The sequence below is a fragment of the Loxodonta africana genome, chromosome 2 (genome assembly GCF_030014295.1).
Source record: "Loxodonta africana isolate mLoxAfr1 chromosome 2, mLoxAfr1.hap2, whole genome shotgun sequence".
Classification (NCBI taxonomy): Eukaryota; Metazoa; Chordata; class Mammalia; order Proboscidea; family Elephantidae; genus Loxodonta; species Loxodonta africana.
The window spans coordinates 66,830,224-66,845,969 of NC_087343.1; the positions used below are offsets into that span (position 1 = coordinate 66,830,224).

Here is a 15,746-nt window from a genome sequence, read left to right on the forward strand (position 1 = left end):
AGGGGGAAGAAGAAAGCAAGAAATGGCTGGTGCATTGAACTGCCGACCTGTTGTTTAGCAGCCATAGCTTTTAACTGCTTCGCCTCCAGGGCCCCACGTAAAGCGGAAACATACACGAGTTCAGCAATGTCTACATGTACATTTCAGTGACATTGATTATGTTCTTTGAGTTGTGTAACCATTCTCATCCTCTTTTTCTGAGGCATTCCTTCCCCATTAACATAAACTCCTTGTCGCCTAAGGTTCGTATCTAGTCTTTCAAGTTGCTCTGACCAGTTTGATCACATGTAGATAGATGTTAAAAGAGCATAATGCTCAAGGCAGATATTTTTTACTAGTTAAATTAAACTATAGTTTTAAGAAGACATTGGGATATTTTTGGTTTAAAGTTTAAAGATTATCTCAGGGCAATAATTTCAGGGGTTCATCCAGCCTCAATAGCTCCAGAAAGTCTGGAGTCCATGGGAATTTGAAATTCTGTTTTCGTTGTGTTCTCACCCTTTTGATCAGGATTCTTCTATGGAATCTGATCAAAATATTCAATAATGGTAGCCGGGCACCATCCTGTTTTTCTGGTCTCCTGGCAGAGGAGGCAGTTGTTCATGGAGGCATTTAGCCACACATTCCATTTTCTCCTGCTATTCCTGACTCTCCTTCCCCTCTTGCTCCAGTGGTTGTACCTTGAAGGGCTGCTTGCAAGCTTATAAGCCCCTGGGATCTATGAACTAGGAGTCGGAAAAGAAACACTGAACATGTTGGTAGGTCAGTTAACTGGGATGTCCCATGAAACCATGACCTTAAATGTTCAAACCAAGAAACCAAATCCCATGAGGTGTTTGGTTGTACATAAGCAGCCTCAGCAGTTACTCATTTGTTGTTGTTGTCATCCTCAGCACATCTGCCACACAACTTTTGTCAATTTAACTTTTTATAGGTGTACAACTTATTGACAGCAATTAATTAATTGGCTGTGCAACCCTACTCTTAATCAGTGCAATTTTTCCATCTCCATAAACTGAAACACAGTACTCCATAAGCAATAATCTACCCCTCACCATCCCTCGTAACCACTAATAAACTTTGCTCTCTGTAACTACCGACAGGATGCAACAGCTCTACTCTGTATCAGCCTGCTTTGAAGTTTTCAATACCTTTCCATCTCAAGGTCTTAGACATAATTTTTAAGATATCCTCCCCTGGAAAATCCTATTTTCCTTTAAAGTACTTATTGTGTATAGTTATAAATTTCTGTCCTGTTATGATTTAAGAAATAAGGCTAGAGTTTTTGTTAACTTGTAATCATTTAGAATCCTATAGACATGCTTGTATTCGTTACTTCAGCAAATTCACAGGTGCTTGGCACTGGGGAGAGAAAGATAATGAAATGGATACCCAAATACATGTAAAATGACATCTTTGAGGGGCCCTACAATGTTATGATAGCTGATAATATGGTCAAAAAAAAAGCAATTCCCTGAGAATGTGATGTTCAAGCCAAGATCTTTAAGGATAAGTGACAGTTAACTAGGCTAGAGAATGGAGGAAGAATCCTTACAGGTAGTGGGGACCAAAATTTTGTGGTGAGAAAGAGCTTATGCAGAATAAGAAGCTCAAATTGAACACTATTATCCCCTAGTATGATGCAGTAACTTCTTAGTTGTATATTATTGATGGTATCAAATAGAAGGTCTCATGGTCAGTCACATTCTAAACCTAATTTTAATACACTGCTTTTAGGCTTCACCCCATGAACACTATCTAAATGATAACTTTTTAGTTACATAGATAGCAGTGCTTATTAGGGAAGTGCCTTTAAATTTTGTAGAGTCTGATGCTGTTATCATCCTCATTGTTGCTGAATTGTGTAAGTGTTGTACGTATATTATAGCATTGAATCTTTTAATAATCATGTGTTGTTATGTGCAGTGGTGTTGATTTTCGACTCATGTTACCCTATGTGACAGATCTTAAAACTGCAGAATGACTGCATAGGGTTTTCTAGACTGTAACGTTTACAGTCGAGAGGTGAATTGACACGGTGGCTGCAACAGTGAGCTCAAGCATAACAACGATTGTGAGGATGGTGCAGGACCGGGCAGTGTTTCATTCTGTTGTGCATAGGGTCGCTATGAGTCAGAACTGACTCAACGGCACCTAACAACAACAATGTTTACAGGAAGAATTTCTGGTGGCACAGTATTTAAGCCAGTTTGTCTGCTAACTGAAAGGTCAGCGGTTTGAACTCTCCAGCAGCTTTGCAGGAAAAATGACCTGCGATCTACTCCCTTGAAGATTGCAGCCTAAGAAACCCTATGTGGCAGTTTTATTCTGTCATATATAGGGTTGCTGTAAGTTAGAATCTACTCAGTGGCACACGACAGTCTTTATGGTAGCTGATCACCGCGTCTTTCTCCTGCAGAGCAGCTGAGTGGGTTTGAACTGGCAACCTTTTGGTCTGGAGCCAGGCAAGCGCTTAACTGTTGTTACACCAGGGCTTTTAGTAACCATGTAGGGTAGGATTTATTATTCACATTTTATAGATGAGGAAAGTGACATCTAGAAAAGTTGCCCAAATTAGTACAGTTATAGATGGTAGAGCTAGGATTTAAATCTAGCTCTGACTCTGAATCTCTTACCTTAGTTTTCTCCTTGTTTACAGCAGTTTGTTAGTATTACTCATAAAATATGGAGTAATACTGAGCATTATAGTCTATTCCAGATTTAGAAATAGAGTACAATATAATACCATTGAATCTTTTAATAACTATCTGTTGTTGTTAGGCGCCATTGGGTTGATTTTTGATTCATAATGACTCCATGTGACAGGGTAGTTGAGTTGTTTTATTCCTTTTGAGGAGATATATTTCTATTAATGTAGTCTAAAACGGAATGAACCTGTTCGGTTACTCTTGTGTCATAGCTTAAAGTTTGTGGAGGTAACCTTCTTAATTTCTACCTGAAGGGTTTATTGCAGATGATAAGTGCTAATAATTATATAAATTAAACTGAATTTTGCAATATGGTACTAGAAACATAAGTAGTTGTGATCTCTAGGAGTCAGGAAAACTAGGCTTTATCTTTCTCACTAGCTGTGCAACCACATTTCCAAGGGATTACTGTTCTGTATCCACTAAATGAGAGGATTAAGCTAGACTAATCCCAAAATTGATTAGACTTTGTAATTTTGAGTCTGTTTTTTATTATCATCGTGATTTTAGTGGGATAAAATATGAAAGAAATAAGATACAAGTAAACCTTGGTTTTACTTTTCAGTGCTGCGTAAGTTAACTGTTAATGGATTTGTGGAGCCTCATAAGAATATGGAAGTGATGGTAAGTATAGAAGTAATTTATTCTTTGTTACTTCTGGAAAGTGTTCGATATATTCCTGAATGTTTTTAAGCATGTTCTTTTTCTTAAGGAACTTCTTGGCATTTATTTAAAAGTTTTTGTTAACTGACCACCTAGTTTTTTTTTTTTTTTACCATTGATGTATGTTATGGAAACCCTGGTGGCGTAGTGGTTAAGTACTACCGCTGCTTACCTAGGGGTTGGCAGTTTGCATCTGCCAGGCGCTCTTTGGAAACTGTGGGGCAGTCTACTCTGTCCTTTAGGGTCGCTATGATTCAGAATTGACTCGACGGCACTGGGTTTGGTTTGTTTTTTTTTATGTATGTTACAGTGTACTTTTAAACTTCTAGTCTGCTTCTGTTACATCAATCTGGCTGTTGGATAAAAGAGAGGGAATAGGCCCGTGATATTTCTCAAGAAGCAATGGTATATTGAGTATTAACATTCTTATGAATTTGGATATTATTTATAACAACCAGGCACACTGTAGATACTTATAGCTTTGACTTTTTTTTTTTGCCTTTTTATTTTTATATATTTAAAATTAATTTTTTTTTTTTTCTCTGATCATAATGTTAATACATGGTCTTTGCAATCAAAAAACATATATATACGCAAGAGGGAAAAACCCCATTCAGAAGACCATTATAAGTTGTGGTCTATATTCTTTGTATATAGCCATCTACTTTTTTCTGTGCAAACATATGTAGCTGCTGTTTCCTTTTCTAAACAAAACGGGACTATGCTGTGCTTTAAAAAGCAAAACCAAACCCATTGTTGTTAAGTTGATTCCTACTCATAGCGATGCTATAGGACGGGATAGTACTGCCCCATAGGGTTTCCAAGGAGGGACTGGTGGATTCGAACTGCCAGTCTTTTAGTTAGCATCCCAACTCTTAGCCGCTATGCCCCCAGGGCTCCCTATTATACTCACTAAGGTCTGTATTAGTTCTCACAGTGCATTTAGCTTAGCTAAATCTTTGCTTTCTGTGGATTGCCTTGAGGTCTGCTCAAGAGTTGAGGAAAAAAAGTATATCTAATTGAGTCTTAGGGCCTGCCCTACTAGATTTGGCTGGAGCCATTCTGTCTGTTATTTTTTAACTTTAATATATTTTGTATACCAGTTAGAGTGATGGAAATAATGGTTCTCTTTTAAAGGAGTTTAAAAATGACTAATACACACCGTTATACTGTGATGCCTGTTTTGTCTATAATAGCATTACATGCTTATTTTTTAAAAACTTAAAAAATGCAGACACTCGAAAACAAAGTGTTTAAAATCTCACTGTCCAGAGTATCACTACTGTTAAAGCTTGTAAGTATACTTTAAGACATCTTATATATACTCTTCTACATAGTTTCTTTTTCAATTTTTTAAAAATTTTCTATGAATAGCATTTTCTATATGCCATTTCCTTACCTGCTTTTTTTCCCCCTAAACTTACTATATTATGGATAGGTTTTCCATGTCAGTAATAGTGTTATATGTCATGTTTTTTAATGATTGCATAGCACACTTATATCATTACTGCCAATGGACATTTTTTTAAAAAAAGATAAAATCAATATAGACTATCTATAATTTACTTACCCAGTTATGTATTGATGGACATATAGGTCATTTTTAATTGCTAATAAATGATGCTAAAATAAACATTTTGGTGTATATGCCAGTATATAGTTTTCTAATTATCTCTTTAAGATAAATTCCTAGAGATGGAAGTGTTGGGTTAACATGTGTGCACTTTTAAAATATTGTTGATACATATTAACAAATTTCCAGAAGATATATAAAAAATTAACCTCAATTTTAAATACTTAAGCATTTTAAAATTTATGTGCATTGCTATACTGCCAAAAAAGATTTTCCAAAAATTAACTGGACTACTGCCCTTCAATTTCCTCACTGAAGTTTTGGTTTTGTGAAAGCCGGGAGTTTGTTTTGTTCACTGTTCACCTCAGAGTTTAGAACCAACTTCGCCATGTAATAAATGCTCCATTATTATCTGTTGAATCAATGAATGTATGATATAGAAGCAATTTGTTAAAAGGCTCAATAATTATCTTCAATTGTAATATTATTCTGAGTTTCTTAAAGTTATGCTGACTAAAAGTGATTATGTTCATATTTGTTTATTTCATTGACAGCAAATTGATTTGACTCATATTCCTACAAGCTGGAATAGTGGTTCTAGTAGATACTGTCTAGAGGTGTCAGTGTTTTGAAAGCCTTTACCACTTTTTTTTTTCTTCAGAGTCCCCCTCCTCCTGTCTATAGAAACTATACGTCAGCCTTTACATAGTTATAAATATTTTGTTATATGTAGCATTTAAGGTGTATTGACTCTTTAGAGAGAGGATGAAATTTTAATAAGTAAGGGATGAAGCACTCTTCAGGATGGATTACACCTCAGCATAAAGAAAACAAAAATCCTCACAACTGGACCAGTAAGCAACATCATTGTAAATAGAGAAAATAATGAAGTTGTAAAGGATTCCATTTGGTTCCACAATCAACGCCCATGGAAGCAGCAGTTAGGAAATCAAACAACATATTGCATTGGGCAGATCTGCTGCAAAAGACCTCTTTAAAGTGTTAAAAAAGCAAAGATGTCACCTTAAGGACTAAGGTGTGCCTGACCCAAGACATGGTATTTTCAGTTGCCTCACGTGCATGGGAAAGCACCAAGAGCCAAGAATTGATGCCTTTGAATTATGGTGTTGGGGAAGAATATAGAATGTACCATGGACTGCCAGAAGAACAAACAAATCTGTCTTGAAAGAAGTACAGCCGGAGTGGTTCTTAGAAATGAGGGTGTTGAGACTTCATTTCACATACATTGGGCATGTTATCAGAAGGGGTCATGTCAGTTCCTGGAAGGCATCATGCTTGGTTAAGTCAGTGAAAAATAGGAAGATCCTCAAGAGATGGATTGACACACTGGCTGCAACCATGGGCTGAAACATAGCAACTGTTGTGAGGATGGCTCGGGACTGAACAGTGTTTTGTTCTGTTACACATAGGGTCTCTATGAGTGGGACCTGACTTGATGGCACCTTACAACAACAAAAGGGACAACTTTTTTTTTTTAATTTTTATTGTGCTTTAAGTGAAAGTTTACAAATCAAGTCAGTCTCTCACACAAAAACTTATATACACCTTGCTACATACTCCCAATTGCTCTCCGCCTAATGAGACAGCCCACTCCCTCCCTCCGCTCTCTCTTTACGTGTCCATTTCTCCAGCTTCTAATGCCCTCTACCCTCTCATCTCCCCTCCAGGGAGGAGAAGCCAACATAGTCTCAAGGGTCTACCTGATGGAAGAAGCTCACTCCTCACCAGCATCCCTCTCCAACCCATTGTCCAGTAAAAGGGACAGCTTTTTAAAATCCTAAAAATATGGGCGTCAAAACGTGCTCAAGAAGCAGTATATAATAGTGATGAGATTTTGGGCTCTGGTGACAGGCAGATTTGGATTTGAATATTGACTTGGCATTTTTTGATAGTTTTTTTTTTTTTTTTTGATAGTAATCCCCAGTAGTTCAGTGATTCTTAACCTTTTTTGGGTTGCCTGTCCCAAATCATATCATGAGATCTATAGATAAAAAAAAAACTCTGTCCTAAAAATAGCACATTTGAACTTACAGCATTATTTTTGGGAATCCACTGGCCTACTGGAAACCCTGGTGGTGTAGTGGTTAAGTGCTACGACTGTTAACCAAGAGGTCGGCAGTTTGAATCCACCAGACGCTCCTTGGAAACTCTGTGGTGCAGTTCTACTTTGTCCTACAGGGTCGCTGTGAGTTGGAATTGACTCGACGGTGGTGGATTTTTTTTTTTTTTTTTTTAAACTGGCCTACTAGAATCCTTATCCATATTCTTGAACTTTGGTATGCCATTAGAGTCTTTCTGACTTAATTTTGTTTTTTTTATTTACTTTTTTGAGCAGTTCAGCTATTTGTAACGACTGATATTTCATGACTTTTGTCATTGGCTTTCAAGATGATACAAAAGAAGACTGGAGATACCATCTCTTTACTCTGTTGTTAGCTTTCATTTAACACAGTTGAAAATTGAGAATTTTTCATTTGTTGCCCAAAATGACAAAAGAGAAGTTTTATGATTTTTAGATGGAATGAAAGATGGGCGCTTTCTTTTTTTTTTAATTAATTTTTATTGAGCTTTAAGTGAAAGTTTACAAATCAGGTCAGTTTCTCATACAAAAATTTACATACACCTTGCTGTGCACTCTTAATTGCTCTTCTCCTAGTGAGATAGCACAGTCCTTCCCTCCACTTTTTCTCCTTGTGTCCATTTGGGCAGCTTCTGGCCCTTTCTGCCCTCTCGTCTCCCCTCCAGACAGGAGATGCCAACATAGTCTCATATGTCTACTTGATCCAAGAAGCTCGTTCTTCACCGGTATCATTTTCCATCCCATATTCCAGTCTAATCCCTGTGTGAAGAGTTGGCTTTGGGAATTGTTCCTGTCTTTGGGCTAACAGAAGGTCTGGGACCATGGACTCCGGGGTCTTTCTAGTCCCAGTCTGACCATTAAGTCTGGTCTTTTTATGAGAATTTGGGGCCTGCCTCCCACTGCTCTTCCACTCCCTCAGGGGTTCTCTGTTGTGTTCCCTGTCAGGGCAGTCATTGGTTGTGGCTGGGCACCATCTAGTTTTTCTGGTCTCAGGCTGATATAGTCTCTGGTTTCTGTGGTCCTTTCTGTCTCTTAGGCTCATAATTACTTTGTGTCTTTGGTGTTCTTCAATCTTCCTTGCTCTAGGTGGGCTGAGACCAATTGATGGATCTTAGATGGCCACTTTCTAGCATTTCAGACAAGGTGGGCATTCTTTTTTTTTTTTTTATTTTGAGCTTCAAGTGAACGTTTACAAATCAAGTCAGTCTGTCACATATAAGTTAATATACATCTTACTCCTTACTCCAACTTGCTCTCCCCCTAATGAGTCAGCCCTTCCAGTCTCTCCTTTCGTGAAAACTTTGGCAGCCTCGAACTCTCTCTATCCTCCCATCCCCCCTCCAGACAGGAGATGCCAACACAATCTCAAGTGTCCACCTGATATTATTAGCTCACTCTTCATCAGCATCTCTCTCCCACCCACTGTCCAGTCCCTTTCATGTCTGATGAATTGTCTTCGGGGATGGTTCCCGTCCTGAGCCAACAGAAGGTTTGGGGACCATGACCGCCGGGATTCCTCTAGTCACATCCAGACCATTAAGTATGGTCTTTTTATGAGAATTTGCGGTCTGCATCCCACTGATCTCCTGCTCCCTCAGGGGTTGTCTATTGTGCTCCCTGTGAGGGCAGTCATCGATTATGGCCGGGCACCAACTAGTTCTTCTGTACTCAGGATAATGTAGGTCTCTGGTTCATGTGGCCCTCTCTGTCTCTTGGGCTCTTAGTTGTCGTGTGACCTTGGTGTTCTTCATTCTCCTTTGCTCCAGGTGGGTTGAGACCAGTTGATGCATCTTAGACGGCCGCTTGTTAGCTTTTAAGACCCCAGACGCCACATTTCAAAGTGGGATGCAGAATGTTTTCATAATAGAATTATTTTGCCAATTGACTTAGAAGTCCCCTTAAACCATGGTCCCCAAACCCCCGCCCTTGCTCCGCTGACCTTAGAAGTATTCATTTTATCCCGGAAACTTCTTTGCTTTTGGTCCAGTCCAGTCCAGCTGAGCTGACCTTCCATGTATTGAGTGTTGTCCTTCCCTTCACCTAAAGCAGTTCTTTTCAGCTAATTAATCAGTAAAAAAAACCCACTCCCTCCCTCCCTCCCCCCCTCGTAACCACAAAAGTATGTGTTCTTCTCAGTTTATACTATTTCTCAAGATCTTATAATAGTGGTCTTATACAATATTTGTCCCTTTGCCTCTGACTGATTTCGCTCAGCGTAATGCCTTCCAGGTTCCTCCATGTTATGAAATGTTTGACAGATTCCTCGCTGTTCTTTATTGATGCGTAGTATTCCATTGTGTGAATATACCACAGTTTATTTACCCATTCATCCGTAGATGGACACCTTGGTTGCTTCCAGCTTTTTGCTATTGTGAACAGAGCTGCAATAAACATGGGTGTGCATATATCTGTTTGTGTGAAGGCTCTTGTTTCTCTAGGGTATATTCCAAGGAGTGGGATTTCTGCATTGTATGGTAGTTCTATTTCTAACTGTTTAAGATAACGCCAGATAGATTTCCGAAGTGGCTATACCATTTTACATTCCCACCAGCAGTGTATAAGAGTTCCAATCTCTCCGCAGCCTCTCCAACATTTATTATTTTGTGTTTTTTGGATTAATGCCAGCCTTGTTGGCGTGAGATGGAATCTCATCGTAGTTTTAATCTGCATTTCTCTAATGGCTAACGATCGAGAGCATTTTCTCATGTATCTGTTAGCTGCCCGAATATCTTCTTTAGTGAAATGTGTGTTCATATCCTTTGCCCACTTCTTGATTGGGTTGTTTATCTTTTTGTGGTTGTGTTTTGACAGAATCATGTAGATTTTAGAGATCAGGCGCTGGTCGGAGATGTCATAGCTGAAAATTCTTTTCCAGTCTGTAGGTGGTCTTTTTACTCTTTTGGTGAAGTCTTTAGATGAGCATAGGTGTTTGATTTTTAGGAGCTCCCAGTTATCCGGTTTCTCTTCGTCATTTTTGGTAATGTTTTGTATTCTGTTTATGCCTTGTATTAGGGCTCCTAGGGTTGTCCCTGTTTTTTCTTCCATGATCTTTATCGTTTTAATGTTTATGTTTAGGTCTTTGATCCACTTGGCGTTAGTTTTTGTGCATGGTGTGAGGTATGGGTCCTGTTTTGTTTTTTTCCAAATGGTATCCAGTTATGCCAGCACCATTTGTTAAAAAGACTATCTTTTCCCCAATTAACTGACACTGGGCCTTTGTCAAATATCAGCTGCTCATATGTGGATGGATTTATATCTGGGTTCTCAGTTCTGTTCCATTGGTCTATGTGCCTGTTGTACCAGTACCAGGCTGCTTTGACTGCTGTGGTTGTATAATAGCTTCTGAAATCAGGTAGAGTGAGGCCTCCCACTTTCTTCTTCTTTTTCAGTAATGCTTTGCTTATCCGAGGCTTCTTTCCCTTCCATGTGAAATTGGTGATTTGTTTCTCTATCACCTTAAAAAATGACATTGGAATTTGGATCGGAATTGCATTGTATGTATAGATGGCTTTTGGTAGAACAGACATTTTTACTATGTTAAGTCTTCCTATCCATGAGCAAGGTATGTTTTTCCACTTAAGTAAGTCCTTTTGAATTTCTTGTAGTAGAGCTTTGTAGTTTTCTTTGTATAGGTCTTTTACATCCTTGGTAAGATTTATTCCTAAATATTTTATCTTCTTGGGGGCTACTGTGAATGGTATTGATTTGGTGATTTCCTCTTCGATGTTCTTTTTGTTGATGTAGTGGAATCCAAGTGATTTTTGTATGTTTATTTTATAACCTGAGACTCTGCCAAACTCTTCTATTAGTTTCAGTAGTTTTCTGGAGGATTCCTTAGGGTTTTCTGTGTATAAGATCATGTCATCTGCAAATAGAGATAATTTTACTTCCTCCTTGCCAATGCGGATACCTTTTATTTCTTTGTCTAGCCTAATTGCCCTGGCTAGGACTTCTAGCACGATGTTGAATAAGAGCAGTGATAAAGGGCATCCTTGTCTGGTTCCCATTCTCAAGGGAAGTGCTTTCAGGTTCTCTCCATTTAGAGTGATGTTGGCTGTTGGCTTTGCATAGATACCCTTTATTATGTTGAGGAATTTTCCTTCAATTCCTATTTTGGTGAGAGTTTTTATCATAAATGGGTGTTGGACTTTGTCAAATGCCTTTTCTGCATCAATTGATAAGATCATGTGGTTTTTGTCTTTTGTTTTATTTATGTGGTGGATTACATTAATGGTTTTTCTGGTATTAAACCAGCCTTGCATACCTGGTATAAATCCCACTTGATCGTGGTGAATTATTTTTTTGATATGTTGTTGAATTCTGTTGGCTAGAATTTTGTTGAGGATTTTTGCATCTATGTTCATGAGGGATATAAGTCTGTAATTTTCTTTTTTTGTGATGTCTTTACCTGGTTTTGGTATCAGGGAGATGGTGGCTTCATAGAATGAGTTGGGTAGTATTCTGTCATTTTCTATACTTTGAAATACCTTTAGTAGTAGTGGTGTTAACTCTTCTCTGAAAGTTTGGTAGAACTCTGCAGTGAAGCTGTCCAGGCCGGGGCTTTTTTTTGTTGGGAGTTTTTTGATTACCGTTTCAATCTCTTTTTTCGTTGTGGGTGTATTTAGTTCTACTTCTGAATGTGTTAGTTTAGGTAGGTAGTGTTTTTCCAGGAATTCATCCATTTCTTCTAGGTTTGCAAATTTGTTAGAGTACAATTTTTCGTAATAATCTGATATGATTCTTTTAATTTCATTTGGTTCTGTTGTGATGTGGTCCTTCTCGTTTCTTATTCGGGTTATTTGTTTCCTTTCCTGTATTTCTTTAGTCAGTCTAGCCAATGGTTTATCAATTTTGTTAATTTTTTCAAAGAACCAGCTTTTGGCTTTGTTAATTCTTTCAATTGTTTTTCTGTTCTCTAATTCATTTAGTTCAGCTCTAATTTTTATTATTTGTTTTCTTCTGGTGCCTGATGGATTCTTTTGTTGCTCAGTTTCTATTTGTTCAAGTTGTAGGGACAGTTCTCTGCTTTTGGCTCTTTCTTCTTTTTGTATGTGTGCATTTATCGATATAAATTGGCCTCTGAGCACTGCTTTTGCTGTGTCCCAGAGGTTTTGATAGGAAGTATTTTCATTCTCGTTGCATTCTATGAATTTCCTTATTCCCTCCTTGATGTCTTCTATAACCCAGTCTTTTTTCAGGAGGGTATTGTTCATTTTCCAAGTATTTGATTTCTTTTCCCTAGTTTTTCTGTTATTGATTTCTAGTTTTATTGCCTTGTGGTCTGAGAAGATGCTTTGTAATATTTCGATGTTTTGGACTCTGCAAAGGTTTGTTTTATGACCTAATATGTGGTCTATTCTAGAGAATGTTCCATGTGCACTAGAAAAAAAAGTATACTTTGCAGCAGTTGGGTGGAGAGTTCTGTATAAGTCAATGAGGTCAAGTTGGTTGATTGTTGTAAGTAGGTCTTCCGTGTCTCTATTGAGCTTCTTACTGGATGTCCTGTCCTTCTCCGAAAGTGGTGTGTTGAAGTCTCCTACTATAATTGTGGAGGTGTCTATATCATTTTTCAGTTCTGTTAAAATTTGATTTATGTATCTTGCAGCCCTGTCATTGGGTGCATAAATATTTAATATGGTTATGTCTTCCTGATCAATTGTCCCTTTTATCATTATGTTGTGTCCTTCTTTATCCTTTGTGGTGGATTTAAGTCTAAAGTCTATTTTGTCAGAAATTAATATTGCTACTCCTCTTCTTTTTTGCTTATTGTTTGCTTGATGTATTTTTTTCCATCCTTTGAGTTTTTGTTTGTGTCTCTAAGGTGTGTCTCTTGTAGGCAGCATATAGACGGATCGTTTTTCTTTATCCAGTCCGAGACTCTCTGTCTCTTTATTGGTGCATTTAGTCCATTTACATTGAGCGTAATTATAGATAAATAAGTGTTTAGTGTTGTCATTTTGATGCCTTTTTATGTGTGTTATTGACAATTTCATTTTTCCACATACTTTTTTGTGCTGAGACATTTTTCTTAGTAAATTGTGAGATCCTCATTTTCGTAGTGTTTGACTTTATGTTTGTTGAGTCGTTAACGCTTTTCTTGGCTTTTATCTTGAGTTATGGAGTTGTTATACCTCTTTGTGGTTACCTTATTACTTACCCCTATTTTCTAAGTAAAAACCTAACTTGTATTGTTCTATGTCGCCTTGTATCACTCTCCATATGGCAGTTCTATGCCTCCTGTATTTAGTCCCTCTTTTTGATTATTGTGATCTTTTACATATTGACTTCAGTGATTCCCTTTTATGAGCCTTTTTTTTTTTTTTTTAATTAATCTTAATTTGTTTTTGTGATTTCCCTATTTGAGTTGATACCAGAATGTTCTGTTTTGTGACCTTGTGTTTTGCTGGTATCTGATATTATTGGTTTTCTGACCAAACAATATCCTTTAGTATTTCTTGTAGCTTTGGTTTGGTTTTTGCAAATTCTCTAAACTTGTGTTTATCTGTAAATATCTTAATTTCGCCTTCATATTTCAGAGAGAGTGTTGCTGGATATATGATCCTTGGCTGGCAGTTTTTCTCCTTCAGTGCTCTGTATATGTCGTCCCATTCCCTTCTTTCCTGCATGGTTTCTGCTGAGTTGTCTGAACTTATTCTTATTGATTCTCCCTTGAAGGAAACCTTTCTTTTCTCCCTGGCTGCTTTTAAAATTTTCTGTTTATCTTTGGTTTTGGCGAGTTTGATGATAATATGTCTTGGTGTTTTTCTTTTTGGATCAATCTTAAATGGGGTTTGATGAGCATCTTGTATAGATATCCTTTCGTCTTTCATGATGTCAGGGAAGTTTTCTGTCCTCCCTCCCTGTTCTGGGACTCCAATCACCCGCAAGTTATCCTTCTTGATAGAGTCCCACATGATTCTTAGGGTTTCTTCATTTTTTTTAATTCTTTTATCTGATTTTTTTTTCAGCTGTGTTGGTGTTGATTCCCTGGTCCTCCAGATGTCCCAGTCTGCATTCTAATTGCTCGAGTCTGCTCCTCTGACTTCCTATTGCGTTGTCTAATTCTGTAATTTTATTGTTAATCTTTTGGATTTCTACATGCTGTCTCTCTATGGATTCTTGCAACTTATTAATTTTTCCACTATGTTCTTGAATAATCTTTTTGAGTTCTTCTACTGTGTTATCAGTGTGTTCCTTGGCTTTTTCTGCAGTTTGCCTTATTTCATTTGTGATGTCTTGAAGCATTCTATAAATTAGTTTTTTATATTCTGTATCTGATAATTCCAGAATTGTATCTTCATTTGGGAAAGATTTTGATTCTTTTGTTTGGGGGGTTGTAGAAGCTGTCATGGTCTGATTTTTTATGTCGTTTGATATGGACTGCTGTCTGCGAGCCATCACTGGAAAACTAGTTTTTCCAGAAAATCCGCTGACTGGGATGCTGGCTCCAGGCTCCGAAAACAATCGCTGCGTCCCCCGTATTTGTTCGTTTTCCGTCTCTAAATCTGTGTTTGTTGTTCAGGGTTCGTAGATTGTTATGTATGTGATCGATTCACTTGTTTTTCCGTGTCTTTAAAGCAAGAGGGATCCGAGGTAGCGTCCACCTAGTCCGCCATCTTGGCCCCGCCTCTCAAGGTGGGATTTCTTAAAGAGACTAATAGCAGCGTTCTAGACCTTAGTGATGGCAAAATTAATTTTCCAAGTAAAATCGCAGACTCTAAGTCCTTAGATGGTAATTAAAAAAAAACCAAACCCTTTGCCGTCAGGTCTATTCCAACTCACAGTGACCCTCTAGCACAGAATAAAACTGCCCCAGGTGTTTTTCCAAGGTTGTAATCTTTCTGGAAGCACACCGTTACATCCTTTTCTTGTGGACTCTCTGGTGGATTTGAACCGCTTACTCTTGATTAGCAGAGCCAAGTACTTGACCACTGTGCCACCAGGGTTGATTTTTCCTCAAACTCAAGAATTGGTGAATGAACGTTTATTTCTGAGGGCAAAGAGGAAATGTATTTTATTCCAGTTAGCCATTCTTCAGGAAGTACTTTATCATGCAGTATTTTGTGAAATAATGGAATGCATTTTGCTAAAAAGACACCTGACAATGTTCTTGTTATCTTTTGTTTTTTAAGTACCAAAATTTATTGATACAAAGAAGTTTATGTTTAAATTCTTACTAAAATTTTTAATAAAGTTGTTTTTCACGATCCCTTTATTTTTATTATAGTAAATTATTCATATACACATGTGCACATATATGTAAAAATACATATAGCGTGTATCAAGGTTGTATCCTTTTGTCATACTTATTCAATCTGTATGCTGAGTAAATAATCTGAGAAGCTGGACTATATGATGACGAATGAGGCATCAGAATTGGGGGAAGACTCAATAACAACCTGCGATATGCAGATGACACAACCTTGCCTGCTGAAAGTAAAGAGGGCTTGAAGTACTTACTGATGAAGGTCAAAGACCACAGCCTTCAGTATAGATTACACATCAACATAAAGAAAACAAAAATCCCCATAACTGGACCAATAAGCAACATCATGATAAATGGAGAAAATATTGAAGTTGTCAAAGATTTCATTTTACTTTGGTTTACAATCAGTGCCCATGGAAGCACCAGTCAGGAAATCAAAGTATGCATTGCATTGGGCAAATCTGCAAAAGACCTCTTTAAAGTATTAAAAATCAA

General features: G+C 37.6%; 1 protein-coding gene across 2 annotated transcripts in view; it reads left to right on the forward strand.

Moving 5' to 3' along the window:
* The window catches only part of IPO11 (importin 11), a 244,545-nt gene that overhangs the window by 64,003 nt on the left and 164,796 nt on the right, over window positions 1–15,746 (forward strand). For both annotated transcript variants that reach the window (XM_010588166.3, XM_064272370.1), the window contains exon 7: window positions 3,274–3,332. In XM_010588166.3, the coding sequence (XP_010586468.1) occupies window positions 3,274–3,332 (59 nt within the window). The remainder of the gene's footprint in view (window positions 1–3,273; window positions 3,333–15,746) is intronic.